We start from the raw sequence: 19,141 nt of genomic DNA, 5'->3' as shown, positions 1-19,141 counted from the left end.
ATATGATTATATTCAAATCTTTGAAATACTCATGCCTTTGTATCTGAAGCGTTAACAACGACAAAGTCATTGATTAGATTTGCACTGGATCAAAGCTCATCTGACAATCTAAACTGAACAAACACCTGAACAAGACGGGAAAGACAAACAATGTCGCACGAAAACGGTGGACAAAACAACGTCGCACTAAGACGACCGACGAAATCAAGAAAGAAAAATCTAAATAGACGTAAAAATCACTTATTTAATTCAAAGGGAAAGAGAAAAACAATTTAGAGGTGTGATATCAGGTCAAAAATGGACCCTAAATCACTCCTATTTGATGGATGAAAAGAAAAATATAGGGTTTTAAGTAACGGCTTACTAGAGAGAGCGCGGTTTTTTATTTTAATGATCTCAACAAAAAACTTATTTAAATTTTTTTAACCATTATTTTGAGTAGTTTAATAATATTGTAAAATTTATAACTCAAAATAAAAATTGTAATAATATAAAAATAAGGCTTAATACATAAAAGATCCATCCCAGTCCACTACAAATTTTGTTGTTGGGCCCAACGATCGAACCTGTTTGATGGAGTATCTATCTATTAACCTAACCCTTTTTTTTTTTTTGAATAAACCTAACCCTATATATTTGAAAACCTGTTTATAATAATCCCTTGCTCAATTAGCGCCGTTCGTCTTCCTCCCTTGTTCAATCCTCCTTCTTCTGTCTAATTTCAAGTTCAAATGATGAGGAATGAACTCTTTATGCTAGCAAGATATTCAAGACGTTCAAGTACTTCTAGCATCTTTGATTCAATTTCTTTGTCAAATGAACTGAAAGAAGCATTGAAGAAATTCCATATCTTGCTAGGACTAGATTGAGATCCAAACTTCAAGATCGCATCTAGAGACTTCAATATCGATGGTTTCTAAGAGATCCTCAGCATCTGACACAGCATCTTTAACGGCATCAAGCCACGCTTTCACGTGTTAATTTCTGATCTGCTTTTGTTCTGCATCGTCGATAACAAGATTGATGGATAGAAGCATGATGCTGAGTTTCTCCAGCAGCTTCTCGGTGAATTAAGTTTCTTCGTTGAAAGTAGTCCACAACTTCACAACAACAAGAGGGGTATCTCACAATTTTATTTTATTCTTATTTTTTATTTTTTTAATAATTTGTTTTCTTTTGATATGAAATCAAATAACTACAGGTATTAAAAGATGAACTTACATCATGTGTAATTCTCTATTTTGTATGTTTTTCTGACAAAATAATTGTTCTCCTACTAACTCATTTTTGTTTGATTTGAATATTTGCAGAAAGCGCACATTCAGATCATGGTGAGTTTCATTTTCAATGCTTGTTTTTCACATGGGTTCTTATGATATAGTTAGATTATCTTGAAATATTGTTATAGCATGAGTCCAAATTGTCCGATCGCTGTAATGCCTTTCATTAATTGCGTGATGGATCGATGTATGGAAGAAAAAAAAATCATTTTCACATTTAAGAATCTAACATAGTAGGTTGATTGAATTCAACAACACTCTTAATTTCACAATTTATATAAATTCCTTCTAAATAGGTTACCAATTTATATAAATTCCTTGTAAACAGGTTACCAAGACAGTGAACTGCAAAATTTCTACCAAGCTTAAGGAGGCAACAGTCAGTGACTTAAGTTCTTAGTATATAAACATGAAGGACCTGAGGTAAGACACTGCTCTTGTGTTTTTTCAGCATAGCTTATTTATTCTTTTTTCTCAAGCTTTTCATATTTGGGTTCTAGTGTATATTTTTCTATGTATGTGTTGGGTCATTAACTTTTGGAGGAAAACTTGCATGGTATCATAGCTCTAAAGTTAAAGTCTAGTTTTAGTACTAAGTTTTGGAGTGCCATCTTCAGCACTAACCATTACCTTTGGTAAAGTTTCAACATATGTTTTAACATTAAAAATATAAGGATTATCTTCCCTTTTTATTAGTGGAAGTAGAATTTAGGAATCCTGGACGTGAATCTCTAGGTGACCACAATAGAAAATATAATGCATAATTTGAGGTGATGACACAATAACACAAACTAGTCCTAGTAAATTGATATACTTAAAAGCTCATTCAAAAAATAGAGAAAAAAAATTAAAATACCAACGTGTGTGTTTAGGTGAACGGTGAGATTGAAAAATCACGGTGAGCTATTGTGATTTGATGAAACTACAAAGTGCAGCTCTTGCTAAATTCTGTAATTTTCTTTGATATCACTTCTCATCCATACACAATTACAACTGAATTAGCCTTTCAGAAGCAAATTCACATTCCATAATGAACGATGAAACTAATCTCCTCAGTAGAAAAACTTAATGGCTCGAACTCCTTTTTGTTTAATTAATATTTAATAGTGAAATAAAATTCTAAAATTGATAGATTCCATCAATTAATGTTAATAATAAATATGACAGTATCATTAAGGGTCATAGATATAAAATCGCATATCATCTCAATTCTCAAACACTATACTAATATTCTATTATAGTTAAATAAAAGCAATGCATTCATCATATCCTTCGTAAATATGAAATATCAAAAGGATTTCATTTCTATTATTACCAAAGTTCCACCTTAAAATAACACTTTCTAGAAACAACCTTGGCATTCGTCTTTAGTTTATCCACTGTCAAATAACAGCCAACCTTAACGGTAATCTTCCAAGTTATAACAGACTCTAATTTTTACTAGGAAATACATTTTCTACTTTCATTTTCCTACAACCAACCCATCCCTGATATTTGTTAGACTTATGAAATTTTCCATAATAGAATGATAGTATATCCTTCATCTTCTTATTGAGGATAAATATTTTCACTTGAACGAGGTTTTCCCAAATATATACAATCCAAGGACTAAATAGCCTTCTCTATATTAGTCCAGGTGTCACTTCTAGAAGATTATGCTTTGTCTCTAAACGCGTCACTTGGGCTCAAAGTACTTGTTGAGGGAGTGGGAATTGGTAAAGGGGAAACAAGATCTTTCAAGCTTCTTTGTTGATTTTGTAAATTCAACTTAAGTCGTTCCAGTTCGCCTAGATATACCGGTGGGAAAAGCGTGTACAATGCTTACACCTTTAAAAATCATAAGCACACTATCAGGTGACTTCAGATCAAGTAAAACTTGAACCATTGATCTGTTATGGCTTGGAAGTACTAATGGCCATGCTGTTTCCCTAAAGAGATCATTGACTCCAAATTTACTTAATCTGAAGTCACATGTTAGAAAGCTTATTATTTATGAAGGTGTATGCATTTCAACGATTTTCCCACAAGTATTTCAATGTGAACCGGAACGACTTGAGTGGATTTTACATAATCAACAGAGAGGCCTGTTTTTTTTTCCCTTTACTGATTCCTAATCCCTCAACAAGTGCTTTCATCCGAACTAAAGTTTTTAGAGTCAAAACATAATCTTCTATAAGGGAAGACGGAATATAAATTTGAAGAGGGCAGATTAGTCCTTGCATTGTATTTAATTGGGAAGAACCTCGTTCAAGTGTAAATATTTTTTTTTGGCAATAAGAAGAGGGGGGATATACTTTCATTTTATTATGGGCAATTTACTAAGTTTGACAAATACCAGAGATGGACTGACTTTAGAAAAATGAAAGCTGGAAATGCATTTATGGATAAAAAAACATTCAATGGGCCAAGGATTTTCTTATTGCCGACAAATCTTTTCACTTGAACTAAGTTCTTCCTAAATATATACAAGTTAAGGACTAAACCAGCCTCTTCACATTAAGTACAAGATTTACTTATAGAAGATTATGTTTTGACTCGAACAACCTTAGTTCGGCTTGAAACACTTGTTGAGGGAGTAGGAATTGGTAAAGGAAAACAAGATCTTACTGGCCTCTCTGTTGATTTTTTAAAATCTACTCAAGTCATTCCAGTTCGTCCAACTATTAGAAAGGGAATAGTGTGTACAATGCTTACACATTCAGAAGTCATATGCACTCTATCCGGTGACTTCAAATAAAGTAAAACTTTAGCTACTGGTCTGTTTTGAGTTGCACGTATACGAGGCCAACCGGCTTCCCAAAAGAGAACACTAGCTTCAATTTTATTAATCTGAGGTTACATGTGAGAAAAATTATTATTTCTGAATGTGTAAGCATTGTTTACAATTTTCCCACAAGTATTACTATGCGAATTGGAATGACTTGAGTGGATTTTACAGAATCAACAGGGTGTCCTATAAGATATTGTTTCCCTTTACCGATTCCTAATCCCTCAACAAGTGATTTTAGCCCAACTAAAGATTTTAGAGTCAAAACATAATCTTATATAAGAGAAGCCTGAACTGAAATTGAAGAGGCCGGTTTAGTCCTTGGATTGTATATTTATGGGAAGAACTTCATTCAAGTGGAAAGATTTTTCGTCAAAAAGAAAAACATCGTTCCAGGGAAAATTCTTTGCCCGGAAATACATTTTATACTTTCATTTTCCTACAACCAACCCATCCCTGATATTTGTTAGACTTATGAAATTTTCCATAATAGAATGATAATATATCCTTCATCTTCTTATTGCGGAAAAATATTTTCACTTGAACGAGGTTTTCCCAAATATATACAATCCAAGGACAAAATAGCCTTCTCTATTTAAGTCCAGGTGTCACTTCTAGGAGATTATGCTTTGTCTCTAAATGCTTCACTTGGGCTCAAAGTACCTGTTGAGGGCGTGGGAGTTGGTAAAGGGGAAACAAGATCTTTGAAGCTTCTTTATTGATTTTGTAAATTCAACTTAAGTCGTACCAGTTTGCCTAGATATATCGGTGGGAAAAGTGTCTACAATGCATACACCTTTAAAAATCATAAGCATCCTATCAGGTGACTTCAGATCAAGTAAAACTTGAACCATTGATCTGTTATGCCATGTAAGTACTAATGGCCAAGCGGTTTCCCTAAAGAGATCGTTGACTCCACTTTTACTTAATCTGAAGTCACATGTTAGAAAGCTTATTATTTATGAAGGTGTATGCATTTCAACGATTTTCCCACAAGTATTTCAATGTGAACCGGAACGACTTGAGTGGATTTTACATAATCAACAGAGAGGCCTGTTTTTTTTCCCTTTACCGATTCCTAATCCCTCAACAAGTGCTTTCAGCCGAACTAAAGTTTTTAGAGTCAAAAAATAATCGTCTATAAGGGAAGACTGAACAGAAATTTGAAGAGGCCAGAATAGTCCATGCATTGTATTTAATTGGGAAGAACCTCGTTCAAGTGAAAAAAAAAATTTGGCAATAAGAAGAGGGGGGTATACTTTCATTTTATTATGGGAAATTTACTAAGTTTGACAAATACCAGAGATGGACTGGCTTTAGAAAAAAGAAAGCAGGAAATGCATTTATGGATAAAGAACATTCAATGGGCCAAGGTTTTTCTTATTGCCGACAAATTTTTTCACTTGAACTAAGTTTTCCTAAATGTATACAAGTTAAGGACTAAACCAGCCTCTTCATGTTCAGTACAGTACAGGCTTTACTTATAGAAGATTATGTTTTGACTGGAACAACCTTAGTTCGGCTCGAAACACTTGTTGAGGGAGTAGGAATTTGTAAAGGAAAACAAGATCTTACTGGCCTCTCTGTTGATTTTTTAAAATCTACTCAAGTCATTCCAGTTCGTCCAAAGATTCCAAAGGGGAGAGTGTGTACAATGCTTACACATTCAGAAGTCATATGCACTCTATCTAGTGACTTCAAATAAAGTAAAACTTGAGCTACTGGTCTGTTTTGAGTTGCACGTATACGAGGCCAACCGGCTTCCCAAAAGAGAACACTAGCTTCAATTTTATTAATCTGAGGTTACATGTGAGAAAAATTATTATTTCTGAATGTGTAAGCATTGTTTACAATTTTCCCACAAGTATTACTATGCGAATTGGAATGACTTGAGTGGATTTTACAGAATCAACAGGGTGTCCTATAAGATATTGTTTCCCTTTACCGATTCCTAATCCCTCAACAAGTGATTTTAGCCCAACTAAAGATTTTAGAGTCAAAACATAATCTTATATAAGAGAAGCCTGAACTGAAATTGAAGAGGCCGGTTTAGTCCTTGGATTGTATATTTATGGGAAGAACTTCATTCAAGTGGAAAGATTTTTCGTCAAAAAGAAAAACATCGTTCCAGGGAAAATTCTTTGCCCGGAAATACATTTTATACTTTCATTTTCCTACAACCAACCCATCCCTGATATTTGTTAGACTTATGAAATTTTCCATAATAGAATGATAATATATCCTTCATCTTCTTATTGCGGAAAAATATTTTCACTTGAACGAGGTTTTCCCAAATATATACAATCCAAGGACAAAATAGCCTTCTCTATTTAAGTCCAGGTGTCACTTCTAGGAGATTATGCTTTGTCTCTAAATGCTTCACTTGGGCTCAAAGTACCTGTTGAGGGCGTGGGAGTTGGTAAAGGGGAAACAAGATCTTTGAAGCTTCTTTATTGATTTTGTAAATTCAACTTAAGTCGTACCAGTTTGCCTAGATATATCGGTGGGAAAAGTGTCTACAATGCATACACCTTTAAAAATCATAAGCATCCTATCAGGTGACTTCAGATCAAGTAAAACTTGAACCATTGATCTGTTATGCCATGTAAGTACTAATGGCCAAGCGGTTTCCCTAAAGAGATCGTTGACTCCACTTTTACTTAATCTGAAGTCACATGTTAGAAAGCTTATTATTTATGAAGGTGTATGCATTTCAACGATTTTCCCACAAGTATTTCAATGTGAACCGGAACGACTTGAGTGGATTTTACATAATCAACAGAGAGGCCTGTTTTTTTTCCCTTTACCGATTCCTAATCCCTCAACAAGTGCTTTCAGCCGAACTAAAGTTTTTAGAGTCAAAAAATAATCGTCTATAAGGGAAGACTGAACAGAAATTTGAAGAGGCCAGAATAGTCCATGCATTGTATTTAATTGGGAAGAACCTCGTTCAAGTGAAAAAAAAAATTTGGCAATAAGAAGAGGGGGGTATACTTTCATTTTATTATGGGAAATTTACTAAGTTTGACAAATACCAGAGATGGACTGGCTTTAGAAAAAAGAAAGCAGGAAATGCATTTATGGATAAAGAACATTCAATGGGCCAAGGTTTTTCTTATTGCCGACAAATTTTTTCACTTGAACTAAGTTTTCCTAAATGTATACAAGTTAAGGACTAAACCAGCCTCTTCATGTTCAGTACAGTACAGGCTTTACTTATAGAAGATTATGTTTTGACTGGAACAACCTTAGTTCGGCTCGAAACACTTGTTGAGGGAGTAGGAATTTGTAAAGGAAAACAAGATCTTACTGGCCTCTCTGTTGATTTTTTAAAATCTACTCAAGTCATTCCAGTTCGTCCAAAGATTCCAAAGGGGAGAGTGTGTACAATGCTTACACATTCAGAAGTCATATGCACTCTATCTAGTGACTTCAAATAAAGTAAAACTTGAGCTACTGGTCTGTTTTGAGTTGCACGTATACGAGGCCAACCGGCTTCCCAAAAGAGAACACTAGCTTCAATTTTATTAATCTGAGGTTACATGTTAGAAAAATTATTATTTCTGAATGTGTAAGCATTGTTTACAATTTTCCCACAAGTATTACTATGCGAATTGGAATGACTTGAGTGGATTTTACAGAATCAACAGGGTGTCCTATAAGATATTGTTTCCCTTTACCGATTCCTAATCCCTCAACAAGTGATTTTAGCCCTACTAAAGATTTTAGAGTCAAAACATAATCTTATATAAGAGAAGCCTGAACTGAAATTGAAGAGGCCGGTTTAGTCCTTGGATTGTATATTTATGGGAAGAACTTCATTCAAGTGGAAAGATTTTTCGTCAAAAAGAAAAACATCGTTCCAGGGAAAATTCTTTGCCCGGAAATACATTTTATACTTTCATTTTCCTACAACCAACCCATCCCTGATATTTGTTAGACTTATGAAATTTTCCATAATAGAATGATAATATATCCTTCATCTTCTTATTGCGGAAAAATATTTTCACTTGAACGAGGTTTTCCCAAATATATACAATCCAAGGTCAAAATAGCCTTCTCTATTTAAGTCCAGGTGTCACTTCTAGGAGATTATGCTTTGTCTCTAAATGCTTCACTTGGGCTCAAAGTACCTGTTGAGGGCGTGGGAGTTGGTAAAGGGGAAACAAGATCTTTGAAGCTTCTTTATTGATTTTGTAAATTCAACTTAAGTCGTACCAGTTTGCCTAGATATATCGGTGGGAAAAGTGTCTACAATGCATACACCTTTAAAAATCATAAGCATCCTATCAGGTGACTTCAGATCAAGTAAAACTTGAACCATTGATCTGTTATGCCATGTAAGTACTAATGGCCAAGCGGTTTCCCTAAAGAGATCGTTGACTCCACTTTTACTTAATCTGAAGTCACATGTTAGAAAGCTTATTATTTATGAAGGTGTATGCATTTCAACGATTTTCCCACAAGTATTTCAATGTGAACCGGAACGACTTGAGTGGATTTTACATAATCAACAGAGAGGCCTGTTTTTTTTCCCTTTACCGATTCCTAATCCCTCAACAAGTGCTTTCAGCCGAACTAAAGTTTTTAGAGTCAAAAAATAATCGTCTATAAGGGAAGACTGAACAGAAATTTGAAGAGGCCAGAATAGTCCATGCATTGTATTTAATTGGGAAGAACCTCGTTCAAGTGAAAAAAAAAATTTGGCAATAAGAAGAGGGGGGTATACTTTCATTTTATTATGGGAAATTTACTAAGTTTGACAAATACCAGAGATGGACTGGCTTTAGAAAAAAGAAAGCAGGAAATGCATTTATGGATAAAGAACATTCAATGGGCCAAGGTTTTTCTTATTGCCGACAAATTTTTTCACTTGAACTAAGTTTTCCTAAATGTATACAAGTTAAGGACTAAACCAGCCTCTTCATGTTCAGTACAGTACAGGCTTTACTTATAGAAGATTATGTTTTGACTGGAACAACCTTAGTTCGGCTCGAAACACTTGTTGAGGGAGTAGGAATTTGTAAAGGAAAACAAGATCTTACTGGCCTCTCTGTTGATTTTTTAAAATCTACTCAAGTCATTCCAGTTCGTCCAAAGATTCCAAAGGGGAGAGTGTGTACAATGCTTACACATTCAGAAGTCATATGCACTCTATCTAGTGACTTCAAATAAAGTAAAACTTGAGCTACTGGTCTGTTTTGAGTTGCACGTATACGAGGCCAACCGGCTTCCCAAAAGAGAACACTAGCTTCAATTTTATTAATCTGAGGTTACATGTTAGAAAAATTATTATTTCTGAATGTGTAAGCATTGTTTACAATTTTCCCACAAGTATTACTATGCGAATTGGAATGACTTGAGTGGATTTTACAGAATCAACAGGGTGTCCTATAAGATATTGTTTCCCTTTACCGATTCCTAATCCCTCAACAAGTGATTTTAGCCCTACTAAAGATTTTAGAGTCAAAACATAATCTTATATAAGAGAAGCCTGAACTGAAATTGAAGAGGCCGGTTTAGTCCTTGGATTGTATATTTATGGGAAGAACTTCATTCAAGTGGAAAGATTTTTTGTCAAAAAAAAAAACATCGTTCCAGGGAAAATTCTTTGCCCGGAAATACATTTTATACTTTCATTTTCCTACAAACAACCCATCCCTGATATTTGTTAGACTTATGAAATTTTCCATAATTCACTACTACAAAATATATATTTTACATCATGAGGGTTTTAGTTTTCACATCAGTCGCAAAATAACTGAAGGGAAACATACAGACTGTGAGTTTTTACATCAGTTGACATATGCACATGAGGGGAATTCTTAATAGCATGTATCATTTACATCAGTGGATAATTGGAATGAAGGGAAAAAAACGCGGTGGCATTTTCGTAATTTGGGTAAAAACTTTTACCTTATCCCCCTTTCTCTATCGTGAAACAGATCCACTCAATCGTAAAACAAGTTTTCCAAGCTCAATCTCTCTCTCTCTCTCTCTCATGGCTCAACTCTTCAGAGATCTATCCTCATCATCATCTAAAATCATCATCGCTTCCAAAATAATCACCTATCGTCGCCGTTCGATTCAGATCTCACACTCTAACCTCCTATGAGATCTTCGTCGCCGCACTTCGCAGAAATTCCTTGTTCAATCGATCCGAGAAGCTAAATCGGTCTTCACCTAACCTAAAATTCAAGATTGATGAATCTTCAGCTTTATTTTCATCATTATAAGGTTATATTTTTCATTCTATCAACTGCTACTTCGTTTTTAGGGTTCTCACTTCAATGTTTGAACCCTAGATCACCGTTCTTTCTTTTATGCTTCTTCTGTGCATGTTTTTGTTTCAGATCCAGCAGAATCTCTACCTGACATCTTTAAGATTAAGCCAAACACGCGGTATGTACTAGGCTGTGTTGTGCGTTGTTTTTTTGTTTCCCCTGTTTTCTACAGTCTTTGTGTTTCAGGCAGATACACGAACTGCGAAGTCTTTGTTACCTTAGGTACTTGTCTTTGTGATCTTTCTACTTCTTACTCGCATTTTCTTATGATATAGTTTTTGCGCAATGTTTATTTTCTATGTTATTTTTTATATTTTGAATGCCTTTGATACCTTGGATGTGAAAATTCAAACCAGTTATTAGTTTTTTGATAGAGTAATCTATGGTTTTGTTGTTTTAATTAGTTAATGTGTAATGCATTTGTTGTGTTTGTTGAATTGACTGAACCAAATGAAGCTGAACTAGACTTTGCCACAACGTGGAGATTTATTGATTTATTTGGTTAATAATGGTGTTTGGTATAGTTTTCTTACATTTTGGTTCATAGTATTAAAAAAAATATATAATGATACTAGATCATATGGTTTGGAGCATGGCAAAAACGGTCTTATGATGAAAAGGATAAGTTGACAGCTGACCTTGTAAGTATGACCCCTGACTACTTCACATTTATTGCTTTTCCCATCTTGTTTAGTACTAAAGTAAACTTTTTAAGTACTTCTACAACAGTGATGAGGAATGTTACTTATTTTTGGTCATGAGGGTAGTCTAAAACATTAAGAATTTATAAAGCATAGAATTTCACTCTCTCTTCAATTTAGTGTTCTGGAACTATGTATATATAATAAATAGTCCATAAAGTATATATAATCTATCAATTTAGTCTCTAAAGTATTATAAAAATCTGTCAATATAGCCCTTAACATCTTAATAGGAGGGACTTTGATCCACATCTCTTTATGGACATTTTCCCATGTATAAAGTCATGCCAAGGAAATTTAATATTCTTTCTAAAGAGTGATCTTATTTAACATTCATGATCAAAGAAACCTGTTTTGCATTTCTACTTTCCTAATATGACAGAATATCTAAATTTGACACATTAACTGGTATGAGTCAATGTTTTATGATAGACTAGAGCAATGGAATAATTTATCTGTTATATGATATGATTTGATGAATTAGTTGATCACATTTTTTATCTCTTTTTTTCTTCAATTTTCCTCTTACAGCTATCAATGCTAATGCATGTAACAAGAATGGCTGTCTTGGTTGAACACTATTTCCTCAATGCATATGCTGGAGAATCAAGAGATGGTTCTTCAACTATAAATTTTAGTACAGGTGATATGATCTCCATGAACTCAATAGTCACAAATATCAAAGACCTTAATGATTTGTGCTATGCAATCCTTGCAATATTTAGGTCACGTTTTTCCCAAATAGAGGGCAAAAATTCAGGCCTTTGCTTAAAAGGCCAAAAGTTACCTAATGTTGTATGCATTCATGTGTGGAAGTCACTACAGTTTTGTTACTCATGGATTCTAAATCCAGATTATAGAAATTGGATGATTCCTTATCTTGAACGGTTCTCCATTAACATGATGAAGTATGATATTTTTCGAGTGGTATATGTTAGTGGTGACAATATAGTTAATCTTCCTTGTGATTATAATGTTCAGATGTTGGAAAATGAAGAAGAGAGTAGACATGGACATGTTATACAGAACTGAGAATATTATATATGCTACAAAGATTTGTATATTCTTGTATATTTTTCTTGTTAAATCAATTTATGGATTTTGTGTTTGGAATGGCTTCAAATGGCACGTGTGGCAGCGTTTAGCATGGGGAAATTGACATATTTCCCCATCTTAGGTCAATTTAACAATGGTCATTGATTTAATATTAATAAATACCAATGATTTAGAAAGATCTGTTATGATTTAAATCAAAGGTAATACCAACAATGATCATTGTTGTAAACTTCATTGTAGTCTTGGGAATAGCAGCAATATGATTTGCTTGTTATAGTTTTCTTAAACTGATTAAAGCTCTTTTTCTTTGCATTTTTCAATGTTATTCTCCATGTGATGACTCTTTGACAGCTTGATTTGTTGCTTATGAGATGTTAATTTTATGATTATGATCAGGTATCTCATCAGTACAGTAGGAGATCTGCATAAATCAAATCAAAGGAAGCCATTTTTATGGAGTTTCTTAAGGATCTCGTATAGACGTGTCGTGCATTCAAAACCCTGTTTGTGGACTTTCTCATAAGTTCTCTCTCTCAAGTTAGTAAGGATAAAGTGCTGGATATTGGTTCTGAGTATGAAAGGTAAGCACTAATCAAACATTATATTTTTTACTCCAATCTTGTAATGGGCAGTATTATTTCTCTTTGTTGTCTCTTAATTAAGTTAGATTTGAAGTATCAATTAATATGCTTGTATGTAAATCTAGTCCAAAATATGGGATAACAAATGCTCAAGTTCCCCTGCTACAAAGATTATTATTTGATAGTTTTGGTAATTTAGAGGGTTAAAGCTTGGAAAATGGCTATTCAATTCTCATATTTTATGTGTACCATGTCAAACTTAGAGGATGGACGTGCATAGTATCATTGAAGTTAACTTAGAGGATGGAAGTTATGAATTACTATCAATGTTTAATTTGTGACCTGCTATAATTAATTGGTGTTTGATTGCTCTAACAGTAGCTTGTATAGAATTTCATAATTTATGTAAGTTATGAATTACAATGAAAACCCTTATAATATAACTTGACTCTTAATAGTATGTTACTGTTATAGATCTTAACACTATCAAATGCTTCAGATCTTATTATTTAGCAAATAAACTTTGCATTATTGATATAATTCATAGTATTATGAAATTGAAAGTAAGCATACTCAAACAAATATATGATGAATATTCCCAACATCGGAATATGATTAATTTGATTGCTTGTGTTTGTGTTTTATCACTTTATTCATATGTTCCATTTCTATTCTCAACCCTTATTCTTTTATCTTTTGATCATCCATTACAGGGGGCTAGTATTATAAGCACAGAGACTAGTGATTAGTATTTAAACTTGAGCCAACAATTCAAAGGTGAATATTACCAAGATTTACATTCATTGTTTAAGCATATTTCAACTGTCCCTTTTTCCTTTTTTTTTTTTACTTGCTCATTGTTGATATTGGTGGATCCAGTTATGTCATTCCGTGTGCTTAACATACTGTTATGATCCATGCTATATTTTCAAAAATATGTTTGTTTTTTATGGATGATTCAATGTATATTTTCAAATTGTAGATAGAACTGACTTCTTGCTTATTGATGTTCCTCAAATTGTTTTGTTTGACTGAACCGACTTCTTGTTTATTGATGTTCCTCAAATTGTAGATAGAAACAATTCTCAAACTTGTAGGATCAGCTGCACTTGTTCAGTTTGCTAGCAAGAAGCCTCTATATAAGGTAAGACTGTTTCTCCATGCAAGATTAATTAGTGTTATTTATTATACCATCAGTTTTCATGCAAGATTGATTAGTTGAAGTTAATTAATAACTGCCATAGTTAATCAATTTATGTAATATTAGAAAGTGTTGTTTTGGTCATACTTGAAAATGAAAATATATGGGGTTTCTGAAGTATTAGTTGCCAATGTATGTGGTAGTAAATTCTGCAGGAATATGAAGTGCTCAAATAGTAAGTTTAATCATCCATTTGTATGTAATTTGCATAAGTTTGTTTTTATTTTCAACATGATTATTCAATTCCCATACCGTTGCCTTCTCTACTTCATTTAAAAATTCGTTTTGGATTGTGAATTTCGGGTGGCTTATGAGATATTCAACATGTCCATGATTGTGTTTGTTAGTAGCTATTCTTCGTTTAGCATATCAATACTAGATTACTAGCGAAATTTTGAAATCACAACAATAATTTGTAAAAATGTTGAATTAATTCGAATTTTTGTTATTAATTTGTTTTACCCTCTCACAATGCAGCAGGAAGCATCGGACGTCAATTGTTGGGTGATTAATCGCCATTCTCTTATAAACTAAATTTGTTGTCAGAGATCCATCCTGATGATTAGTTGCCCAAGACTTAGGCTATTGAATCATGCCTCTTCTGTTTTCACTTGTGTGTTTACGCTATCTTCTTTTGAAAGTATAGTTGTGAGGGTTATAAATTAAATTTTGTATCTGTTACCTCTTTAGCTTCCTTTTTGGCATTAAAATATCATTTTTTTCTTCATATTTCTAATATAAATAAAAGAAAAGAACATGGTCTCAAGCTGATTTTGTAAGCAGTATTAATAAAGCATAATTTTTTTTTAAAAAAAGTGTAGATTTCACATCGGTGGGATAGAAGACTGATGATAAATATAATTATTTACCTTCAGTGTCTAACATAAAACTGATGTGAAAACCCTGATCTTAAATTTTAAAATGAACGTATCACATCAGTGGGAAAAAAGCCTGATGTGGAAATTTCGCTATTACATCAGTTCGTACCTGATGTGAAATGACGTGCACATTCCACATCATATCACTTTACATCGGTTGCCACCTGATGTGAAAAGTAGTTTCCAACTGATGTAAAAACTAATTTCTGTAGTAGTGATTATGAACTTTTCCATAATAGAATGATAGTATATCCTTCATCTTCTTATTGCGGATAAATATTTTCACTTGAACGAGGTTTTCCCAAATATATACAATCCAAGGACTAAATAGCATTCTCTATTTTAGTCCAGGTGTCACTTCTAGGAGATTATACTTTGTCTCTAATCGCTTCACTTGGGCTCAAAGTACGTGTTAAGGGAGTGGGAATTAGTAAAGGGGAAACAAGATCTTTGAAGCTTCTTTGTTGATTTTGTAAATTCAACTTAAGTCGTTCCAGTTTGCCTAGTTATGCCGGTGGGAAAAGCGTGTACAATTCTTACACCTTTAAAAATCATAAGCACAATATCAGGTGACTTCAGATCAAGTAAAACTTGAACCATTGATCTGTTATGGCTTATAAGTACTAATGGCCAAGCGGTTTCCCTAAAGAGGTCATTGACTCCACTTTTACTTAATCTGAAGTCACATGTAAGAAAGCTTATTATTTATGAAGGTGTATGCATTTCAACGATTTTCCCACAAGTATTTCAATGTGAACCGGAACGACTTGAGTGGATTTTACATAATCAACAGAGAGGCCTGTTTTTTTCCCTTTACAGATTCCTAATCCCTCAACAAGTGCTTTCAGCCGAACTAAAGTTTTTAGAGTCAAAACATAATCTTCTATAAGGGAAGACTGAACAAAAATTTGAAGAGGCCAGATTAGTCCATGCATTGTATTTAATTGGGAAGAACCTCGTTCAAGTGAAAATATTTTTTTTTTTGCCAATAAGAAGAGGGGGATATACTTTCATTTTATTATGGGAAATTTACAAAGTTTGACAAATACCAGAGATGGACTGGTTTTAGAAAAATGAAAGCTGGAAATGCATTTATGGATAAAGAACATTCAATTAGCCAAGGTTTGTCTTAATGTCGACAAATCTTTTCACTTGAACCAAGTTCTTCCTAAATATATACAAGTTAAGGACTAAAACAGCCTCTTCATGTTCAATACAGGCTTTACTTATAGAAGATTATGTTTTGACTGGAACAGCCTTAGTTCGGCTCGAAACACTTGTTGAGAGAGTAGGAATTGGTAAAGGAAAACTAGATATTACTGGCCTCTCTGTTGATTTTTTAAAATCTACTCAAGTGATTCCAGTTCGTCCAAAGATTCCAAAGGGAAGAGTGTATACAATGCTTACACATTCAGAAGTCATATGCACTCTATCCGGTGACTTCAAATAAAGTAAAACTTGAGCTACTAGTCTGTTTTGAGTTGCACATATACGAGGCCAACCGGCTTCCCAAAAGAGAACACTAGCTTCAATTTTATTAATCTAAGGTTACATGTTAGAAAAATTATTATCTCTGAATGTGTAAGCATTGTTTTCAATTTTCCCACAAGTATTACTATGCGAATTGGAATGACTTGAGTGGATTTTACAGAATCAACAGGGTGTCCTATAAGATATGCTTTTAGCCCAACTAAAGATTTTAGAGTCAAAACATAATCTTATATAAGAGAAACCTGAACTAAAATTGAAGACGCCGGTTTAGTCCTTGGATTGTATATTTATGGGAAGAACTTCATTCAAGTGGAAAGATTTTTCGTCAAAAAGAAAAACATTGTTCCTGGGAAAATTCTTTGCCCGGAAATACATTTTATACTTTCATTTTCCTACAACCAACCCATCCCTGATATTTGTTAGACTTATGAAATTTTCCATAATAGAATGATAGTATATCCTTCATCTTCTTATTGCGGATAAATATTTTCACTTGAACGAGGTTTTCCCAAATATATACAATCCAAGGACTAAATAGCCTTCTCTATTTTAGTCCAGGTGTCACTTCTAGGAGATTATGCTTTGTCTCTAAACGCTTCACTTGGGCTCAAAGTACTTGTTGAGGGAGTGGGAATTGGTAAAGGGGAAACAAGATCTTTGAAGCTTCTTTGTTGATTTTGTAAATTCAACTTAAGTCGTTCCAGTTTGCCAAGTTATGCCGGTGGGAAAAGCGTGTACAATTCTTGCACCTTTAAAAATCATAAGCATAATATCAGGTGACTTCAGATCAAGTAAAACTTGAACCATTGATCTGTTATGGCTTGTAAGAACTAATGGCCACGCGGTTTCCCTAAAGAGATCATTGACTCCACTTTTACTTAATCTGAAGTCACATGTTAGAAAGCTTATTATTTATGAAGGTGTATGCATTTCAACGATTTTCCCACAAGTATTTCAATGTGAACCGGAACGAATTGGGTGGATTTTACATAATCAACAGAGAGGCCTGTTTTTTCCATTTACCGATTCCTAATCCCTCAACAAGTGCTTTCAGCCGAACTAAAATTTTTAGAGTCAAAACATAATCGTCTATAAGGGAAGACTGAACAGAAATTTGAAGAGGCCAGAATAGTCCATGCATTGTATTTAATTGGGAAGAACCTCGTTCAAGTGAAAAAAAAATTGGCAATAAGAAGAGGGGGGGTATACTTTCATTTTATTATGGGAAATTTACTAAGTTTGACAAATACCAGAGATGGACTGGCTTTAGAAAAATGAAAGCAGGAAATGCATTTATGGATAACGAACATTCAATGGGCCAAGTTTTTTCTTATTGCCGACAAATTTTTTCACTTGAACTAAGTTCTTCCTAAATGTATACAAGTTAAGGACTAAATCAGCCTCTTCATGTTCAGTACAGGCTTTACTTATAGAAGATTATGTTTTGACTGGAACAACCTTAGTTCGGCTCGAAACACTTGTTGAGGGAGTAGGAATTGGTAAAGGAAAACAAGATCTTACAGGCCTCTCTGTTGATTTTTTAAAATCTACTCAAGTCATTCCAGTTCGTCCAAAGATTCCAAAGGGGAGTGTGTACATTGCTTACACATCCAGAAGTCATATGCACTCTATCTGGTGACTTCAAATAAAGTAAAACTTGAGCTACTGGTCTGTTTTGAGTTGCACGTATACGAGGCCAACCGTCTTCCCAAAAGAGAACACTAGCTTCAATTTTATTAATCTGAGGTTACATGTTAGAAAAATTATTATTTCTGAATGTGTAAGAATTGTTTACAATTTTCCCACAAGTATTACTATGCGAATTGGAATGACTTGAGTGGATTTTACAGAATCAACAGGGTGTCCTATAAGATATTGTTTCCCTTTACCGATTCCTAATCCATCAACAAGTGATTTTGGCCCAACTAAAGATTGTAGAGTCAAAACATAATCTTATATAAGAGAAGCCTGAACTGAAATTGAAGAGGCCGGTTTAGTCCTTGGATTGTATATTTATGGGAAAAACTTCATTCAAGTGGAAAGATTTTTTGTCAAAAAAAAAACATCGTTCCAGGGAAAATTCTTTGCCCGGAAATACATTTTATACTTTCATTTTCCTACAAACAACCCATCCTTGATATTTGTTAGACTTATGAAATTTTCCATAATTATGAACTTTTCCATAATAGAATGATAGTATATCCTTCATCTTCTTATTGCGGATAAATATTTTCACTTGAACGAGGTTTTCCCAAATATATACAATCCAAGGACTAAGTAGCCTTCTCTATTTTAGTCCAGGTGTCACTTCTAGGAGATTATACTTTGTCTCTAATCGCTTCACTTGGGCTCAAAGTACTTGTTGAGGGAGTGGGAATTGGTAAAGGGGAAACAAGATCTTTGAAGCTTCTTTGTTGATTTTGTAAATTCAACTTATGTCGTTCCAGTTTGCCTAGTTATGCCGATGGGAAAAGCGTGTACAATTCTTACACCTTTAAAAATCATAAGCACAATATCAGGTGACTTCAGATCAAGTAAAACTTGAACCATTGATCTGTTATGGCTTGTAAGTACTAATGGCCACACGGTTTCCCTAAAGAGGTCATTGATTCCACTTTTACTTAATCTGAAGTCACATGTTAGAAAGCTTATTATTTATGAAGGTGTATGCATTTCAACGATTTTCCCACAAGTATTTCAATGTGAACCGGAACGACTTGAGTGGATTTTACATAATCAACAGAGAGGCCTGTTTTTTTCCCTTTACAGATTCCTAATCCCTCAACAAGTGCTTTCAGCCGAACTAAAGTTTTTAGAGTCAAAACATAATCTTCTATAAGGGAAGACTGAACAAAAATTTGAAGAGGCCAGATTAGTCCATGCATTGTATTTAATTGGGAAG

At 33.8% G+C, this 19,141-nt stretch overlaps 1 protein-coding gene, 2 long non-coding RNA genes and 1 pseudogene across 3 annotated transcripts; all 4 read left to right on the top strand.

The window, feature by feature from the left end:
- The first annotated feature begins 624 nt into the window (after positions 1–624).
- On the top strand, positions 625–1,741 carry LOC146921594 (uncharacterized). Its single transcript, XR_015010785.1, has 3 exons — positions 625–1,119; positions 1,311–1,331; positions 1,609–1,741. It is a non-coding gene; the product is annotated as an uncharacterized LOC146921594 (long non-coding RNA).
- Positions 1,742–9,545: 7,804 nt separating this feature from the next.
- On the top strand, positions 9,546–17,878 carry LOC146921591 (uncharacterized; annotated as a pseudogene).
- LOC146921593 (uncharacterized) lies at positions 9,860–12,438 on the top strand. Its single transcript, XM_085710508.1, has 3 exons — positions 9,860–9,949; positions 10,907–10,972; positions 11,564–12,438. The coding sequence occupies exons 1-3, from the start codon at positions 9,860–9,862 to the stop codon at positions 12,062–12,064; spliced, it is 657 nt and encodes a 218-aa protein (XP_085566634.1). The 3' UTR covers positions 12,065–12,438.
- LOC146921592 (uncharacterized) lies at positions 13,823–14,551 on the top strand. Its single transcript, XR_015012187.1, has 2 exons — positions 13,823–14,045; positions 14,348–14,551. It is a non-coding gene; the product is annotated as an uncharacterized LOC146921592 (long non-coding RNA).
- Positions 17,879–19,141: the final 1,263 nt, after the last annotated feature.

Source organism: Medicago sativa, chromosome 5, assembly GCF_051527215.1.
Source record: "Medicago sativa cultivar Bolivia chromosome 5, Bolivia_mono, whole genome shotgun sequence".
Taxonomy (NCBI): Eukaryota; Viridiplantae; Streptophyta; class Magnoliopsida; order Fabales; family Fabaceae; genus Medicago; species Medicago sativa.
This window is presented reverse-complemented; position numbering and strand designations above follow the sequence as displayed.

Excerpts from the sequence above, each read along its gene's own strand:
- LOC146921593 (XM_085710508.1), top strand. The coding sequence starts at position 9,860 with ATGAGGGGAATTCTTAATAGCATGTATCATTTACATCAGTGGATAATT. Across the intron at positions 9,950-10,906 it reads GTGGCATTTTCGTAATTTGG|ATCATATGGTTTGGAGCATG; the intron begins GTAAAAACTTTT and ends TAATGATACTAG. Across the intron at positions 10,973-11,563 it reads ATAAGTTGACAGCTGACCTT|CTATCAATGCTAATGCATGT; the intron begins GTAAGTATGACC and ends TTCCTCTTACAG.